Raw genomic sequence first — 20,706 nt, 5'->3', positions numbered from 1 at the left:
GCACATGATACTACTGCATCGCCATTCTTCTCCTTTTAAGCTGTAATGCAAAGTACATGCACACATCTCCACTCTACAGTCTCTGATAGCTGGCCTAGAAGAAACATTTAGCAAGACAATGTTGGCACAAATGAACTCCAGATCTTAGAAAGTTACAGCACAACATGGGGAGAGGGATTGTTGGTACATTGCCGTCTTGGGGAGAATCTTGTGAGTAAGGAAACTGAAGAGGTGGAAAACTGAGTGAGCTCTCAACTTCTCCGCTCCACATGGAAGAAACAGAGGCGTAACTCTCCAAGGACCTAAGCAAGGTTTTCTAAAAGTCTAGACACTCCTACTGACATGGGATTTGGATTAGAGCCCAAGCATTTGAATATGCCTATTTCAGGGATACACTGAACTCTGAAGTTGACCATGTGCATGAAGAATCCTTTCTTCACCTTTGCAAAATTTCCTAAAGTTCTTTTATGCTGGAAATGCCATAGGTAAAGACCCAAGCAATTTGGGTGTTATAACAACTGGTTCCTTTATGGACCTTATGTACTTAGTGGAAGTCAAAAGAAAAAGTTAATTGTTCGCTTAGTTAATTGATTCTCTCTAGCTATTCCATGATATTCCATTTTTTAATTTTTCCACTTCTCAGCTTGCTATAACTACTTACAATAGTTATAATACTGGGACTTATTGTTTAGACTCTCCTAGAATTATAGTATTCAATTAATAACCAATGCTCAAAGTAAAATAAATGGAGAGCAGAAGACATTAAGCATGGCAAGGAAGTCCTGAGCTGAAGAACACAGCATGTTACAGTAGGAGTTAGTATTATAAATTAATAGTGAGGACTACAGTGCACCAATCCCGTATAGGCCTTTAAATATGCACAATTTCCCACCTTTTGTATCTTTTAATTCCTTTTTTTTCTGTTATGTTTTGATATTTTCATTTATTATAGGTACTTTTAATCTGGTTTTGTTTGCTGAAAATTTAAGTACTATCTTCTTTTTTTCTTGTTTCTTCTTTACTATTTCCTAAGGACCAAAAGTCATCCTCACAGATCTGAATTTCTTTCCTTTTGTGGAGTGATTACTAACACATAAAGACCAGCACATAAAGATATTACTTTTTAATTCATCTTCTTGCTATTTAAACATATTTAAAAATAATAATTATAAATTACTTTGGTATAAAAGCATTTTGAAGTTTTAGTATTCTATACAAATTAGTGCATTCTTGTTTAAAGGCAGAGGTGTTTTACACAACCAATGCCCTGAAACACTCCTTTTTGTTTGACATTCATATGACCTATTATTATGCCTCTGCTTGTGTCACACCTGGACGAATAGCAAGCATCCTGATCTACAGACTTTCACATTAAGTATTGGTAGAATATGGATGTTCTTACTCAGGTTATTCCTATTAATATAAAGACAGCATCAGATAAAACAGAGCAACATACTTTTAAAATTTTCTGTCATTTGTTATTCATCCACATTTTCCTGATCCAAATCCCTATGAGCTACCTCTACCAGTAGAGTTTTGGAATAGGATCTAGGGATATCTGACAGGTCTTCTGACAAGATCGTGACTGAGGTAATTTTGCTTCAAGTGCCAGACTGCAAGAGCTTCTGCAAGGTTATCTAGGTTCTGACTCAAGCCAATATGTTTAAGATTTTGTCATTTCACCACAAGATACTGTTTGCCTTTCTTTGATCTTAAAAGATTCTCACATGCTATTGACAGTGCACTGCTGTCATGGAATCACGCAGTAGCTGAGGCTGGAAGGGACCTTGAGAGCCTTTGTGGTCCAACACCTGCTCAAAAAAAGTGCCAGCTTAGAGCACTTATCAGGGCCCTGTTCTGTCAGCTCAGCTTTAAGGTCTTCCAAATGCTGGAATTACAGCCTCTCTGGAAAATCTCTTCCCATATTTGACTACTGTCATAATGAGAAATTATTTCTTATTTCTAAATGGATTTATTTTTTGTTACAACTTCTGTCTTGTCTCTTATGCTACACACTAACATCTTCTGTCCACTCTCTGTACAAGCAGCTGAAACCTAAGTTCTCCCCTTAGCTTTTTCTTCCTCAAGTGAAGAAACTGAGTTTTTTTTCAGTGTTTCTGCACATCATGTGATCCAGCTCTTTAATTATTCTGGTTGTTCATCATTGGACTCCAATATTTCAAGACTTTCTTGTGCTGATGGACAAAATTATGTCTTAGGAGCATCATGTGATGATACTCCAAAACTGGACCTATTGCTCCACAAACAAAAGTGTAAGTGCTGCATAAAATGGAATAATAATTTCTTTTTCTTTTGATTTCTGTTTCTCAAGTCTTTCCATCCTGACAGCCAAATATTATTTCCAAAAGTCAAAAGGCAATTAATTTTCTGGGAATTATCTTGTTTGCCTCCACCACAGAGACAGCAGAAAATACTTTTTGGTTACCTACAGGCATGCCTTTAAGTAGGAAAGGTCCTTGATTGGTATGAAGCGTGCTTGTTTGTTTGCAGTTATCTGCAGTATTTGGTATGAAGGCATATGTTTAGGTTTGAGAAGAAATGTGCTGAGATTATCTGTGAACAGAAGTGGATATTCTGGGTTTGCAAGGGCAGGAAGTGCAGCCAGTCACTCCCGCCTTGTCCCCACTTTTTTGTGAAACAGGTTCAGGCAGCCCTTAATTGTTTTAACTTGACTTCTGTCTGGGCAGATAATGAGATGGCTTTAGCTGACGACTGGCATTCATTTCATCCTACTTTTTCTCCCCAGGAAGTCAATATGAGGGAGGCAAGATATTTTATCTCATAGCATTATAATGATTCAATGGAGTCTGGCAGTTTCTTGCCTTCTCTCAGGGTTCCACAGCTCAGCGGGGCACCAAGCAATGAGGAAGCCAAAGCTATTCTCCAGATACTGGGATACAGCAGGAAGACAGCAGGGGAGCAGAGGACCAGCTGCACTGATGGCAGAACACCCACTCAGAGAGCTCTTGGTACAGAGCTTCTCATGGGGCCATTCCTAAGACTGCTCCAGAAACAGTGACCTGTGCCTACATCCCTCTCCATATTCATTGCTTTACAAAAGGATGTAGCTTGAAGAACACATTTTCAGTTCATAAAGCAGTATTTTCTGTCTCACTGAGATGGGAGGTTGGAATCCTTAGTATAGGGTTACATAATCTTTTTTTACTGGTTTTTTTTCAGCTCAGATCTCTGACTCAGTGTCAGGCCATACTGAAAATGTCTCCATATGAACTACACACCGAGATTCCATTTACAGCTAAGGGACAAAAACACACATCCTGGGGTATGATTTTTCATCCTAACCTAGGTATCTATAGTAGATTGGCTGAATTATCCCCGAGAAGTGACTATGCATCTTGATTCATTATCCATTAAACTGATGGGGTGAATACTATCCTTATTGCTTTTACTCAAAATTTTCAAGTAGATCCTTGCTGAATTTCAATGGTATCTTTAGTATCATGCAGTAGGATACCAGTGCTGAGTAGAAGAAATGAGGAGCTACCCCAAAGGAACTATCTTTTGGCTGTGGATAGACATAGATTTATCAGGGAAGGCTGATAATGATGGAATACTATGGATGCTTTGGATATATGCTCATGACTTTATGATTTACATTATTGTTTGGTCTCCATTATAAGTTTAATTACTTTTTTATAGTTGTGTTTGATTATCAAAAAAGCCTGTTTGTGCTTTGATAAGCACAGACTGACCTGACTGGCCAAAGGGACAGAGGTACATATCACTACCATTCTAGAGAATGAGAGAACTGCTAAATATGGTATCATTGAAATTTCTGCTCCATGTCTCTCTTTTCATCCCCTCAATAAGTCCAGTGCCAGGGAATCTGGAAAGAGAAAGACATCTACATGCACAAGTGCCAGACTATACTTCATCTGAAATGTAAAGCTTTTATTTAGGGTATTTGTTCCTTTATTTTTATCCCTTCATCTAGCTTTTTATTCTACATTTGTTTCATTTTCTATGTTCTCATGACAGGGAGGCTGAGTAATAATCTATAGTATAAGAAGAAAGTAAATACAAAGGATTCTTTACCTCTTTGGTTATAGCCCTCTTATTAATATTCTCTTCTGTCTCTATTAATTAGGGACAGAACAGTAAAAGGAGAAGTGGAATGTGAGTATTCATGCTGCTATACTCTTAGCGAGGCTCTGACATGATTTTGACTTGAGTGACTTAGCAGTTTTCCAGCAATGTCCAGAGGAAGTGAAGAGGTGCTGGTTAGGGACTATTCCCAAGGAGTTTGAATGTGGTGAATGTATTTTGGAAGGGAAAAGATTAGTTGTATATGCACCCAAATCCTGCAACAGTTGAACTCAGCATTAAATGAGTGGAGTAGGGACTGTTTTATTCATTCACATGGATGTAGTCATTGATTAATGTGACTGAAGGGACAAAGGCAGGAAAGCCCATAAGCTGGGGTCAATGGAGAACACATTTCAGAAGGAATGAGTAAGGCAAATGTAAACCATTTACCATGGGTTTACATGGCAAGGTTTTGGTAGCAGTATGGGCTACAACTTCCAGCAACTCTCCCCATGTTCAGGAGAGCCAACGCCAGCCAGCTCCACAGTGGATCCACTGCTGGCAAAGGCTGAGCCCATCAATGATGGTACGAACATCTTTATGATAACATGTTTAAGAAGGAAAAAGAAAAGTTACTGGGCAGAAGTAACTGCAGACAGAGAAGAGTTGAGTGAGAATATGTGAGAGGAACGGGAGGTGCAGGAGATGCTCCAGGCACTGGAGCTGAGATGCCCCTGCAGCCTGTGCTGCAGATCATGATGAGGCAGCCATGTCCCTGCAGCCCATGGAGGTCCATGGAGGAGCAGAGTTCCACCTGCAGCCCGTGGAGGAGCCCACATCTGAGCAAGTGGATGTTTGAAGGAGGCTGTGACCTTGTGGGAAGACTGCACTGAAACAGGCTCCTATTAGGATCTATGGCCCTATGGAGAGAGGAGCCCATGGGGAAACAAGTTTGCTGGCAGGACTGGTGACCCCATGGAGGACCCACACTGGAGGAGTCTGCGCCTGAAGGGCTGCACCCTGTAGAAAGGGACCCATGCTGGAGCAGTGTGAAGAACTGAAGCCCATGGGGAAGACTTAAACCAAAATTCATGGAGGACTGTCTCCCATGGGAGGGACCCCACACTGGAACAGGGGAAGGACTCCTTTCCCTGAGAAGGAAGCAGTGGGAGAAACAATGCCTGTAACCCTCATTCCATTTCTCCCTGCACCACTGCAGAGAGCAGGTTGACCCTGGAAGAGGCTTTATTTTGCTTCTGATTATCCTACTCTGATTTTCATTGGTAAATTCAAATAATTTCCCCAAGTTGACTCTGCTCTGCATTTGATGGCAACTGGTGAGTTATCTCTCCCTGACTTTATCTCAGCTCAGGAGGGAAATGGTAAGAGTGGCTTTGGTGGACATCTGGCATCTAGCCAGGGTGAACCCTGCCCAATCAAGCTACTCCAGTCAGCCAAGTATACATATACAGTGGACCTCAAAAAAGAGAAAATGGTGACTCAATAGCTCTTAGCGAGTTGCAAAGAGTCTTTAGTACTTTCTGTTTATTTGCCATCTATGTGTACACATAGCCCACTGGAAGTGTGTAAGAATGAGAGTAGAGTACCAGACACCTGTTAAATGCAGGAAATGTATGCTATAGTACCAGAGATAGATCACCTTTTATGTCACCATGGCATCTGCAAAGATATTTCCAGTGAGGCTCTTTCAAGTACCTGTCCACCTAAAGACCTCACACTGCTTCCATTTTAGAATTTGAGTGATTTCACACTGATATTCAGATCTGCATGGGAATATCTGTCCTGATGATGAAAGCTTGTATCCCTTGAAAGGAGAGTATTTGCTGGACAAATGTAACAACCTACATATTTACATACATCTCTATACATTTCCAACTAAATATGTACCTACTAGCTATGAGGGCAGTGGCTTTGTTGCCAGTCTCACAGTGCCTAAACTGAGGACAGCAGCACAGCCTCAGTGAATGGCTGAAATCTGTGCTGAGAATAACTATCCTCACAGAAACAACAAGCAACAAAAAAATAAATCAAATAACCACAATAGCCAGTTTTCCAAAATACATGCATGTAGATACAGAGATAATCTTACACCATACAAAACTAAAACCTGAGTCTGAGTCTGGTCCTTCAGCCTAGAAGCTATTTTGCTGTAATTCTCTGGTGAAAGTAATGTATGTGAGATAAAGTCAATACCTTTACTTCTGACTGAATTTTTTTTTCACTTTAACATATTGCTCCCTTACAACTGCTTTTTGTGTGACTATTTTTAGGTTCTAGTCTCATTAACTTAACTTTCTGTGCAGTAAAGTATCTGAGCCAATGGAATTAACCTATCCAACATGAACTCTTCCTCTCTGTTCCTTTTTATCTGGTGCTGTATTATGTTTTATGACTTAAAATTAATTTATTAAACGGAACTACATCGAATCCATTCCTAAAACTCAGATAAATTGTGTACAATATTTCTACACTGCCTATCTTCTTGATGTGCGATTTGCAGATTTCAAGCAAAACACTCACTTGTCAGAGGACAGTAATTCTTTCTTTAATAAATACAGTGCTTTTAATTGTAGTCATGCATTTTTTAAACAGTTAGTAATTTTGGCTCATTGCTGTTTGTATCTTATACAGACATCAAGTGCAGTTTAAAAATCCTTGTTTACAGTATTATAAAAAGTCTGAGAGAGTCCAGACATACTGGATGGGGTTCTAAAAGTGCTCTGAATGTGTCTAGTTCTGATTCTACTAATGACAATGATAAAGAATTCTATCATTAAGAAGAAAAGACACAGTAAACTACTTCACATCATGAACTATAGGAAAATGCTCACATATAACTAGAGAGGAAAAAATAGAACAGATAAAAACTGTGCTGCATTGCTTGTGGGTGTGGGTATTTCATTTAGCCCTGATCTTCTATCTTAAAGCCTTTTAACTGTTAAAGATTCTACATAACACAGATTCTTTACTGCAGCTTTCACATCTGTCATTTCCTGCTGTCCATTAAGGAATCCTAACAGCATATTTCATTTGCTCTCTGAAGTATTCCCATGCTCACCTCCTAAGTGTTTCTTTACATCTTTCTGCATTTTTCTTTCCTGCATAAGCCCTGTCCTCCCTTTTATGTTTGGAATTTATTGTTTCCATTTCTGTGTCTGAAGACCCTCCAGCTGCTGAATCAAAATTTTTCTTAAACTCATACCATATCTTTAATGAGGATTTCAACATAAACCACTTAAAAAAAATCATACAAATGGCAGCAGTAATTTCTAAAACACTTTCAGATTAGACTTCTCATGTAGCATGTTGTATAGAAAAGAACAATCATATTTCTATTTTTCTTGGTGATACAACTACATCTATACTCATCTGTGCCTTAAACTTGGGAGACACCTTAACACAAATCAACTGTTCAAAACTATGCTTTGATGTGTACAGCTCCAGCCTTACAAAGCTCTCTGCCTATCTGCTATTTAAGCACCAAAAGATTGTAGTCACTGGGTCTTTTCATACATAAGTTTCCACATAAACCTAATCCAATAGTTATGCTCTAATGCACACCTGAAAGAAAAAGGCCTACCATGAAGTGTTGCTTTGATTGGCTTGCCTAATTTGTAGCCAAGAAAAGAACGGCCTGTTTCCTTCTTCATTTCCCCTGCTCACCCCCACCTGTCCATCGCCCAGGTTAAACACATTGTTTAGTGGGTAACTCACTAAGGAAACAGAAAAGTAAAAGCTCTCATGGTTTATATAGATTCCATACCATATTTCCCAAAAACATTTGCTAGGCACCACAATAAAAGCTAGACTGGATTCAAGCTCCATTAGGAAGCCGAAACACAAGAGTAGAGTAAGACTCACTTTTTTTTTTTAATGCTTTTTGGTCATGCAAAACCACAATGTGTTTATTGTAGATATTATACAAGGACACTTGCCTTGAAGAGGGAAATGCAGTTTCTCTTCCCTGTGCCCAGGACTGATTTTGTAGCCTAATATTAAGAGGTCAAGCCATAAGATGGTTACGGGGTCCCTGGAGCAAAGACAGAGCTCAGCATGGCCCCTTCCTCAGGTGAATGATCCCCTTTGGCCTATGGCAGTTCTTGAGTGCTTTTTCTAGGGTGTGATAGAGCTCCATCAGCATGTGTAAGAGCATTCCCTATGGAGAGCAGTCACTGGTCTAGTCTCCAACATCCTGTGTTAGGAAAGAAGGACATGTGGCATTGAACTTCTGCATCACTTGCTACACTTAGCTCAGGCACCTGCATTACAGATAGGGGCAGAATTTGCATTCCATTTTATTGTGAAACATTTATCTTGTTCCATAATTGTAACAGGATCCTTGGATCCTAATCCTAGGATTCCAGTTCCTATTAATCTAAAAGTTGTCCTTTTTTGGCCTGTATTTCCAGGGAAGGACATTCATAGACAGTGCTCTCTACATAATAAACAAACACTACTATAAAGTTTAGTATACTTTTTATAAGTCCAACTTCAGCCCTATTCTTTAAAATCATTCCTAATACTGATCTGCTATTCTCTAGTTCCACTGTTACTTTTTAAAATAGATTTTTCTCTTAATGATCTGAGGGCAAAGTTTTATTCAACACATTGCAATAGAAAAAGATACAACTTTTAACTTTCTATGGGATGCCAGCCTTAAAGTTGAACAATGTTTTAATTATTGCAGATGACAGAATGACAATATTCTGTAAATCTTCAGCCAAGTTTTTTACAGGGTGTCCAAGAAATTGCTTAGCAGATGTATCTTGTTTATACAGAACTTCTATAATAAGTGGAGGCAGTTGGTGAAACAATAGATTTGATACAATAGAAATCTGAAGAAAAGCAGTTGCACAGCTTGTCTTAAAGTATATATTAATAGTAAGGAATCTCACCACATATGCTTTGTAATGACAGACCCCTAGTCTGACAAGGGCCTGAGCAGCTTTGCAAACACTCCTGTGTTAGGTGACTGGAAGTGTTCATGACACACAGACCTTGCCCTTGTTCTGTCAGTAATCAATCCATGTCTGTGGAGCACAAGGAGGAAAATGTCTGCTTTTGTAATTGTAATTTGTCTGTTTTTGTAATTTTAAGTTCAGTTCTTCTGTGGCATTCCTTTAGTGTCACAGCAATACTAGTACTTACCCTTCCTATTTAATAGTATAGCCTGCAAAATTAAGCTTTTGGGATGACAGAACTATCACATGATGAGTTCACCTAATAAACCCTGACTAAGTCTTGAGTTGTCAATCCTGTTAACTTTCTCTGACAGAGCCACCACAAATTTTTGCTATAGCAATAGTATTTACTGCAGACAGCATATAATATATGACACACTCTCCTTGTGGTAGTAAGGATACTTGAAATGCTTCATGTTAGTGACAATTTTCAGTACTTTCTGCATGAAACCTTAATGTAACCACATAATTCTGAGGATTTCAACAACATTCACCAAACCCAGCCTCCTTTAGGTGATTTCTTTCCTATCATTAGTTTGGTTTTGTTTGTTTATTTTCTTGGGGGTTTTTATGTATTCTGCTAAATGATTTGGCCTTCCTTGCTGTCCAGCTTACTAATTGTAGCTCCCAGAATCTATTCTCAAGGAAAAATAATTGAATTCATTAATTTACAGAAGGGCAGGTATTTCCTATGGTAAAAAAGACTATGTCATAAGTGGTATAAGTGACAAAAAAAAATTCAATTGTTTTGAGACCATAAAACAAGGAATAAATGCTTCCATAACACGAAAGTCTTCAAAATTACATATACATGTTCATTACACATCAATGTTTTTGTTTCAAAAGAATTCTTTTTTTAGGTTTATATGTTTCAGTTAAACAAAATTTCTGTGATTTGAGGCATTTTCTAGGACTGCAAATTTGATTCGTGAGCATAGACATGGATCAGAAGAAATTATCAATCCAGTCTGTAATTTTATTTCATTTTATTATCTCCTAGAGGAGCTCTAATAAGGCAAAATTAACTCCCACAGCTACCAAATAAAGTTCTCTGCTTTTCAGGGTGAAAAGCTACTGTTTGTTCACTCTTTTAGGACAAACACTGTAAGTCCCATGAAAATTGTGAATTGATAGGGCCATCAAAATTGCTCGTAGAGCTGCACCCTAAACACAAGAGGAAAAACAGGAACCTCTAATATTAACCAAGCAAACATTATTTTAAAGAATCATTACATCTGTAGTGTCCAGAAGGATTCACACAGAATCTGTGGTCACTGTGTAAGGTGCAGTACAGTGTGGGCAATGGACTCTTTGAAGTAGCACTGTGAAAGACAAAGGAATTCAAAGAGACATCATGAAGAGCTCAGTTCTGTACAACCCCTGAATATGTTTCTAAAAGTGACATATTCCAGATGTGAGACCTTCTACAACAGTGTCAGGTCATTTACAAATATGGATGCAAAGAGCTGCAATATAAATTGTGTTAATTATTGGTTCTTTAAAGCACTACATCATATAACCAACTGGCTTCTTGGCACAGTTGTGCCAAAACCAGATCATTGGCAAAGAACAGGTTACAGAGAGTCTAAGTGAGAAGAGAGCTACAGCTCTAAGACTACAGCATTTTAATTTCTTCAATCAATCTTACTCCAGAAAGAATTCATTTTACTGTAAGATCTTGCCAGACATCAAACAAAATAGGAAAAAATCAAGGATCTACTCAGCATTTTCCTGCAGACAGAAGGATGCAATGGAAATGCAGAAAAGGCAGCCTTTCCTTGAGGACTGCAACCTGTGAGAATCCAAAGCTGTGCTGCAGAGACATGCTTCCTTTCCAAACCTACTGCTCTGGTAAAACTAGAGAGCTTTGGCCACAGACAAGGCCTGAAACAATTTGACAGTACAAGTGATAGTAAAAGGTCTTAAAATCATAGAAAATCCGGGGAGTTAGAAAGAAAGCCAGACTTACTGGGCCTTGGAAAAATGTTAAAAATAGACCATGAGAAATTTTGAGCTTTGTGTTTGCCAGATCATGTGAAATTGCACCTGCGTAACCAATATATGATAAATTATATAATTGTTAGATGTGATGATTGCTTAGTAATTAAATATAATTATTGTTTCATCATAAGAAGAATCATGAGAAAACTATGTTAGAAGTTTGAGGGGGACTATGAGAAGCCCATACTTGGATGAAATAAATGTATACAATAGAACAATATAAGTTTAATAATTAACATGAAAGTTATATAATGATAGAATATAAAAACACGTTCATCCTAAACCCATGTCAGAGTCAGATTTGGGGTTGTACCCCTGACACCCAGAGCTCTTCAATAAAAGCACCTGCATATAATCATTCCGTGATTATGTGTTCCTGAACGCTAACACGAGGGCCCAACATCACATGTTCAGCTAACAATGAAGGAAGGGATTAGTGTATTAAAAACACAAGCAAGCAGCCCCACGCCATGTGAAACAGATTCAGAATAAAGCAGCATTGAAATCAGATGCGGAGCTGAATGTGTTCCTCGATGCTTTTACTAAGGCCTTCAGCTCAGACCCTGAACGCTTTAAGTATGCCAATGTCCTCCACAGAATTTCTGCTTACACCAACTGAAGTTGTGTACGACAGAGATCTATAATCTGTCTCATCAAAGGTGAATAATCTCTTTCCACTACAGAAAGCTATAATTGAATCATTTGCTTTTGAAGGATGAGATATTTAACATCATCATTTAAGTCCTTTTATTTGTAGGAAAGGAGTTAAATATGTAAACCTCTATATAAGAAAGATACTTAAGTACATTGCTAAAGATGGAGAGTTAATATAACTTTAAGTTTTTAGACACAGCCCAGAAGTTTTACTGAGCTTCTGAGTCAAAAATCAAATTGAAGGAAGTCTTCTAAAATAGTTCTTCAAACAGAGGACAACTTAGGGATGACATGTGCAACATACCACCTCACATAAATGGAACTCTACTGACGTAAAGCTATTCTTGACCTGTCTTGATGCAAGCAACTCAGACCCAATCTTGCTTCAGAGAATTAAAAAATTATGTTTAAATAATGCTGTTTAATGAGTTTAAATTATATCGTCTATGTATAATAAAGACCTTGAGCATGGAACACAGTAAAAAGCAGAATTTACTAACACTTGAGTCATATTTAGGCAATCAACAAACCAACCAACTGAACAGCCAACCAACCAACCAACCAATCAACCAACCACGACCACATAACAATAACAAAAAGGTCCAAACTTTTTCCAAAAGAACTAGAAGTATCCAGGGGGTATTTACCAGCTAGCTGTTCCCCCACCCTACTCCAACAACCTTGGGGTTTCCAGGCCTAAACTACCAGTACCAAATGTTTTAATTGTATTATTTCCAACAAAATTTTTAGTGAAAATGCTGAGTCTGAATCTCTCAGTATGAAATATAAACAGCTAAACAGCAGAGCATGTTGTAATCCATGCTTGTTTCTTCAACAGAAAAAGCAGTTATCACAGATTCACAGAATATTTTGAGTTGGAAGGGAACTCCAAGGATCATCGAGTGCAACTCTTAAGGAAATGGCCCATAAAGGGATCAAGCACACAGCTTTGGTATGATTAGCATTACGCTCTAATCAACTGAACTAATCGCAGTATCAATGTAAGTTCTTATCCTGAGCCTTGACTCAACAACTCCCTGGCTTGAGCATTTAACGAGACCAGACTGGTAACTAGACCAGAAAAGTAACTTCAACATTTTATCCAGAGGAAAAGAGTTTTTTGTTTTTTTCAAGCAGCTATTATTAGGGCGTGAGACACCCTAAGCACAGGGTATCTTCTTTAATCAAGGTGCAGTACAGCAGTAAAATTTATTAGCAAAGAGTTTACATCTGCTTTGTCTTATGTAAACAACAGGTAATTTTTTAGTCTTCTTTGGTCCTGAAAAAGACACTTTTTTCCCACAGACATTGTCCTAGACAGTGAAATTATGCTTTCTGGCCTTTTAATTTAAAGCTATAATTTACTTCTACTAGGTGTTTCATCTGTGAGGTACACGTGAGAGTAGCTCTCCTCTGATTAAGACTGAACACCTGCTGTGTTCACCAAATAGATGACCACTTTCCTTCTAGCAGTTTGAATAAATGAATATGATTAGTGGTCAGCCAGCTGACAGATGACCTTGCTAAATACACATAGGTTGTCTTCATTTCATCAAGATGTTTACATTATCAAGAGTGTTTTCAGCAGCATGCACAGCTGGAAAGCTGTGTGGCAACATGTTTTCCTCAGTACATGGGCTTCTTTCATCTTTTAGACTGGTGTTTGCATCTTTTCTTGCTTAGAGGACACAAGTGCTTCAGACGCAATCTGCTAAGGGGATCAGGAAGATAGTGGAGGGCAATAACAATCTTAATAGAGCTGGTAGAAGGATTTCACATTTTGAGAGTCTATCTGTGTTGAGCTCATGCAAATTAAAGAAAACCACAAAACATTATGAGTTTTTTTAAAAACAATTCTATAATTTAAACAAATATTTTTGGATTCAATGATCTTAGAGGTCTCTTCCAACCTAAATAATTATATTATTCTATGAAATATGAAAACAGGTAGAACATCTATCTCTATGTTATAGTTTTTCTTATTAGAAAAACCTGTACTGTGTCTTCTTTGACTACACACTGCCATCTGTGGTTTACAGTATTTCTGAAGTGTATTTCACTTGAAAAATTAGGTGCAATACCACATATTAGTATACTGGTTATGCCAATTACTTTGAGTTCAACAGAAAGTGTAAGGGACCATCTAAAAGACTCCTAATTCACCTGTTAAGAAACTGCAATAGTTTCTGTAGCATCATCTGTGAAATGGGTTTGAATGATGTATCAAATTTTCTTAGAATCAACCTAACTCCTCCTGTGCCTGATTAGAAAATACCTGAGTACCAGCATTTTGAATGTCTTCATGTGATATGGACTAAATGGTTCCTTGGAACATCTATTCCAGGACCTTCTCCAAGGGAGATTTTTTTAAATAGAAAAGCATTGTGAAACGGTCTTCAGGATCCAACCACCTGAAGCAAGCTCATCTCAGAAGAAGGTACTTTGCTTTGTCTTGAAAACTGAATGCACACTTCAGTTTTTAATCCAAAGGTTCTCGGTAGTTGCCATCACAGAGAATGGGTGCTCCAAAAGAAGCCTTTACTCTCACTCCTTCCCATTTGTATTTCAATTTACAAGTTAGGTTATCACACGTAACACAGGTCATCTCTATCTTTCCTTTTTTTTTTTTTTTCCCCTGGGAGGAGAAGGGAAATCAGAAAGATTAATCTTTCCTTTAGCAGTTGTGTTGAACATAAGGGCTTCTCAAGTCTCTTCATAGATAGATGGATAAATACCCGCTCTTCAAAGAGATTCAGATTTACTGGAAATTTAGAGGATATGCTAGCTATTGATGGAGAGTTTAAAACATGATTGTGTACAGAATTACAACCACAGAATTTAGGATTCATCAAAAAAAGTTTGGTTAGTAGTTTGGTTAGTAGTTTTAAATTGATATTTTGAGATTTATCAGACTGTTAGGATAGATCTGTATTTTCCAAGTCCTTTAGATTACCAATGATAAGGCTACAAAGATGTGATTTTCAAAAAGGCTGTGACTGTTTCAGTGAATGGCCAAGTATTTCCCATAGGAATGGTTTATCTACATTATCTGTATACTATCTGTATCTGCTGAGAACCCCAATCAAAATTCCCATTCTTTAAGCAAAAAAGGAATGGGCAATGACACACCAGTTGCATACCTTAGTTTCCCATGATTTACCCTTTTCTACTAGAAAACTGAATTTGACCTAAGAAATAGTAAAATACCTTACTCTCACCGTCCTACCCTCTCCCTTCCTCCTCCTCCCCACTTCTGCCTCTATAGTCCTGTCCTATACTTGCTGATGGAATTCTTCTGTCACTAATACTTAAGATTTTAACTGTTTTGATCACCTAGAATATAGCTACTTCTGGAAATTTTCTGAACTGCTATCACCTACAGCACTAGAGACAGAAACTTTCATGAGAACTCTAGGGACAGGAATACTATGGCACATTAAGACTTCCTGCTAAGGTGACTTAAAAGGTGGTTTGCTACAATATTGTAGTGAGCCTTGTAGTGAGCAGCAAGTGACTGAGACTACTAAATTCATAGATGACAGATCTAATTTTCCACATAGTCAATATGTAAAGGCAAGAGTCATATTCAGGCCATGTAGTTTAAAAATACCTAATTTTGCACCTTATTTTTCTGGAAAATTGGCAGTCCAAATTCTATCAATGCAGATTATGCTACAAGCAGGATAAAGTGAAACATCTGTATCCCTATTGGAAACCATAGGAAAGAAACTATTTTTAAAATATGATTTATTGATTAGCCTCCAGACTTCACCATAACCAAACTGTTATTACTCTCTATTCTTTGGCATAGACATAAGGAACTCCATACTACCTTCCCAATTAATTGCTAGAAACTCTTCCTTGTAAATCATCTCTGCTCTAACTGGGACTGTTGAGTACTGACTACTGTGTTGATACTCAAAAGGATCATCAAATACTTTTCAAATAAAATTCTATAATCACTTCTCTGATTTCAAGAGGGATTTTTCTTAACAACTAATCATTTAGATAGAACATATATTTATTTATTAATATACTTTTGTTTTATTACTGGAATTGCATGAGTTCCTAAGAAAAACTTGACCAATGTAAGTTTTAAGTTCAAGTAATACACAGAGCAGCTAACAGAGGTACCTCTGTAAATTTTTTGCAGTTCTTAACCACAGCCTACTATATATGGAAGGAAAGCAGTCAAAAAACAATGTTAGCCTCTTCACATTGATTAGGACCACTAACTGCATGTGTAACTGTGTTGGAATAAGTAAACCACTGTGTTTCATTATCATAGAAAAATAAATTGAGTATCAAGCCTGCTGGCTTGCCAGAAGCAATTTTCTTGAGCTCTTGAGTTTTGATTTATGTTTTTTTTTCTTTCATCATTTTTGACAATGTAGATTCAAAGTTTTAATGTCAGCTGAAATCACAGCAGCAGTTGCACCATAATCTATACACTAAAAAACTTAGCCACCACTATTTTTAAAGAAACTGCTGGACATTCCACACATGCTCATCAAGAGAGCAACAGCAGTTGCACATCAGCCTGATCTAACACAGCTTCTCTTCCAGGCCCTGCAACAGCAGACTTCTCTGCAAAAGGAAATTACCTCCTTGTTGCATCAAACTCATGCAACTTTTATGACTGACAATGTATCCTCTACCAATTTTGTGGTAAATTCAGGCAATGGAGGAAACACTAGAGATGCAGTATCTGAGAAAACTCTGATAGCCACCCAGCTGGCCACCATCTCACCCAAAGAGAAAGAACACTTCCAAAGTCTTTAAGATTTAAGATCTGACCTTACAGAATGCTGAAACAAAAGTCACACAACTTTCATACCTGGTTCCTAAGAGGAATCCAACTGAGGAGTGCTGAAAGCTTTTCTTATATTTTTATTGGTTAGAAAGGTGAATCTACCCAACCAAAAACGTGTTCCCTGGAAATGGGAACAAAATACTTTTTAGATAGCTCATTAATTTTTGCATGATTCCTTCATTTCACCCCAGTGCATTATGATGTCTGTCATCAGCATAAAGAGTAAATGGACAGTGATTACATATTTTGAAAGTATTATATAAAGTCCAATATCCCAAAAAAAAGAGAAAGTTGAATAGGCTAATCATATTGCTACTGCAATATTTTGGTTACTACCAGTAACCTCTATGTCTAAATGGCATTTATGCCATGGCATGATAACAAAAATATATAAACTTTAGAAAGACGTTATCTATGTAAAACTGTCACTTGCTATATTTTTAATAAAATCAACTAAAGCACAGAGAATTGAAGTCTAAAAGAACCAAAGTATATTACAATAGTTAGTACTGAATAGTTTCTTGGGGTAGGGGGAAGTATAGGGCAGAATTTTCAATGGGAAGAGGTCCATTTTTGCTCACAAAAATTATCTGCAAACTTGTGACAGAATTTATGTGGGCAATTGTTGACATTCTGTAAACAGATCTAGCAAATACCCTTGCAAATGATCAGTACAGGCACCCAGCTGTAGCTGATGCTTTGCTTGTACCTTCGTGAATATTCTCTCCTGGTAACTGCATGCATTAATCCACACTAGGATTATATTTTACGCAAGCATTTTTAGCACAAACATACCTCCACCCTCTTTGTTTGAAATGTGAGTGCTGGTGTATTAAAAACATTTGGAAGACAGACTTATTAAAAGAAATGTTAAGAGAACACAGTGGGGTATATTTTCAGTGTGGAGCAGAGAGATTTAACTGCATGACTTCCATTAGCTTTAATGAGAACTGAACAGCTAAATCCTCACACACCACACTAGAAGATTAACCCAGAAAACACACATTGTTTACTTTTTACTAATACTCTGATTATTACCACGTTCTTCCTCCTCCTCCTCTTCTTCCTCCTCTTCTTCTTCCTCCTCCTCTTCATCCTCCACATCTTCACCTTCCTCTTCATCCTCCTCTTCTTCCTCCTCAATCTCCTCTTCTTCTTCTCGATCTATCTCCTCATCATCCTCCTCCTCGTCACCTTGCTCCTCATTATCATCAGAATATTCCTCCTCCTCTTCATCCTCTTCTTCCTCTTCCTCTTCCTTTTCATCCATCTCCTCTGTTCCATCAGTTTCATAGCACTCATCTACTGAAGAGTTGTCTGCTTTAACCACAAAGGGTTTTCTTTTGGGGGCTGGTTCTTGGGGTTGCTTATCTTGTGTTTTTCTTTTTTTTGCCAATGGACAGCCATAAACACTGTTCAAAAATAAAAGATAAAAATTATAACATTATCCCCCAGATTTTATTAAGTCATATTCTAATTCTACATCATGATTAGTTGCTGTTCATAAAATGCATGTTTTCAAAGTAAAGTTATGTTCAAAGGGGAGGACACAAAACCTGTGAAAATGCAAGTGACTATTATTTGCCTGAAAATGTCACACATACACAACAGCATAACCGTTTCAGAAGTGATACAAATGTGTGTTTCTCCTTCTCATTAATTTTTATCTTTTACATTATTTATCTCCTTTTTTAGGCAGATGAATATAGTTAAAAAACCAGCAATCTTGTCCTACCTGTAGCTAGCAGTACAAAATTCAGGAATAAAGCAATGCTTCAAAATTTTGTAGTATTCAATATTTTGATTGTGTGCAATTATGTTTCAATTCAATTATGTTTAAATAATAAAATATGATCATATTTTGAATGTTGTTTTCATTATTACACATTATAACATAATAATAAAAAAACTAATAATTAATTGCTCTTAAATTCCCCACTGTTTTTCTCCATCATATGCTACAAGGCTGCAAATGGGAAAGCAAGCTCCCCAACACAACCAACCCAAATAATTATCATAACCAGTGTTACAAGTGTTCTCATATTAAAAAATCCAATCAATAAATAAAATCTTCTGTCAATGAAGAAGGACTTTTCAAAATTGAGTGCCACTTCCTTATGGATCATTTTTATGCATTGTAACAGAAATAGAATTTCAGAGTCCTAGTCTTCTACCAAAGTAGCCACTCATTTCTCAAAGGTTGCATAATCTGAGTTTGTTGAACCTGATCTCCCTTGCATAACCTCTATAACCTTCTGTGCCGAGTGACTGCACACATGCATTATTTTTTGTTCAAAGAACTTCCTCTTTAAACTTTTTCATTCTGATTACAACATTACTCAAGCTATATCAGTTTTTAATCTTCTTCCTGTGATTAACTAGTTTTGGGATATTTCAACTGTTCTTTATAACTTTTTCTGCATATCTATTAATAACTTGCCCTTTTATGTTATATTCTTTCGCCCTTTATCCCAATACTCTGAGGATCTCTTATTTTCTTCCACTCTAATAATGCTTCATATTCTATTGACAGACCACTGAAAAATCTAGTGCTTCACCACATTTAGTACTACACTATGTGGTGTCCTCATAGTCTTGATCTTGGTCTAATTTAATTGCATCCCAGCAGCTATACATCCCAATTACTTAAACTGCTGCTTGGGTAAAAACAATTCAATTTAAGCACCCAATCACTTTATTTAAGTGCCTAACTTAGGTATTGTCTCACCTAAATCTCAAATCACTTGCTCACAGTCTGCCTGGCATACACATATCTAAGGAACAGAGAGAGTCACAAAAGATGGTATTCATGAAACCCCTGCTACAGGAGATCTCTGTGCAACACAAGCACCTTTCTCTCTGTGGGGACAATAGGAGTCTTTGAAGTCTAATTCAGCATGCCTAAAAACACCTGCCTCCATTAACACTATATAGAAATGCTGCATAAATTTTAAGCACATCCATCTAGCCAGATTCCAATGTACCTCACTTGGGATTAGGGTAGTAATCCTAGCAGATTATGGATTCCAGACACCTGCATCGAAGTTGAGGCCTAGTGGTGCAGGCTAGAGGGGGAAATAGATCCACAGCCTCCAGATACCAGAGCCATGTTCCATCCAAAAGGAATATCTGGTGGAAGAGCATCCTCTTACGGGAGATAAGCCCCAGTGCACCTGGAAGCAAGAAACTCTGATGCAACAGGCAAGCAAAACCCCAAATCTTCACTAATTTTAAGAGCCCTAAACCTGAAAAAATAGGGAGCGCTAAGCTTCTGGTGTTCTCTCTTTGGACTATATTTGTTTCTATCTAACGACACTTCAAAGTAAAACCGATAGATATAGAAGAAACCCTTGTCCTAGATCACCACTAGAGTTCAGTGCCAAATGACAGTCCTCCCCTTCTTGTTCTGTTGAGTCCTCCTCTTGGTCAGGACCCAGCTGCCCAGAAACAAGGGGAAATGTAGGACATGTTTCCATGAAAAACATTCCACATAATCACAGTGAAGCCACAAACAGGAATTCAATCTCCATCAGTCTGGACACTGCAGAACACCTGGGGTGAAAGGGAAGCACTGTTTCCTGTAGTTCTGACCACTCCAGGTCTATTTTCTGCTTCCCCTGGTGCTACGGGGTTTCAGCAGTTGCCTATTTAAACTCTCCACATGGAGCTCTGAGAGAAGGCAGATAATATTTTCCTCAGAACTAGAATTTCAGAGTGTGTGTTGTGCTGAGGAAAATGGCTGGATAATTAGGGAGGAATCTGTTTCACTTAGGTGTCTAACAGAGGCTGCATCCTGGAAAACAAGAGTTGATCACGTCCTGGGGCTCAGGCAGGTTTTAGAAACTTGCACATCAGTTCAATATGATTTAAGCAGACAGGTTAACAATTACTGAATGGATGTGTCTTGCTTTCTTGGTTTCTGTTCCTTTTCTTTCAGATGCATGCTACCCTCACCATAGCTTCTTCAATGGCATTATTTGTTAAGTTATATGTTCTCAAAATCCTGGTCTTTATTCCCAAAGATGTGAGTAGGCCTACCCACAGAAATCTCCAGGATTTCCTTTCTTCCTCTTATTATAACCTTCTTAGAACTTTGCATTGATGACACTTTGGGCAGCTCTGAACTAAAAGGGCACCCATGGGTGTGTAACTGTGAACATTTTTCCCCACTGGCATTCATACAAACTA

At 37.8% G+C, this 20,706-nt stretch overlaps 1 protein-coding gene across 20 annotated transcripts in view; it reads right to left on the bottom strand.

The window, feature by feature from the left end:
* The window catches only part of MYT1L (myelin transcription factor 1 like), a 307,215-nt gene that overhangs the window by 86,913 nt on the left and 199,596 nt on the right, over window positions 1-20,706 (bottom strand). For 14 of the 20 annotated variants that reach the window (XM_038132858.1, XM_038132859.1, XM_038132860.1 and 11 more), the window contains exon 6: window positions 17,557-17,930. In XM_038132858.1, coding sequence (XP_037988786.1) covers window positions 17,557-17,930 — 374 coding nt within the window. The other 6 variants (XM_038132877.1, XM_038132862.1, XM_038132866.1 and 3 more) reach the window with 2 other exon arrangements.

The sequence above is a fragment of the Motacilla alba genome, chromosome 3 (genome assembly GCF_015832195.1).
Source record: "Motacilla alba alba isolate MOTALB_02 chromosome 3, Motacilla_alba_V1.0_pri, whole genome shotgun sequence".
Classification (NCBI taxonomy): domain Eukaryota; kingdom Metazoa; phylum Chordata; class Aves; order Passeriformes; family Motacillidae; genus Motacilla; species Motacilla alba.
The sequence above is the reverse complement of the archived record's forward strand: the minus strand, read 5'-3'. Positions and strand labels throughout refer to the sequence as shown.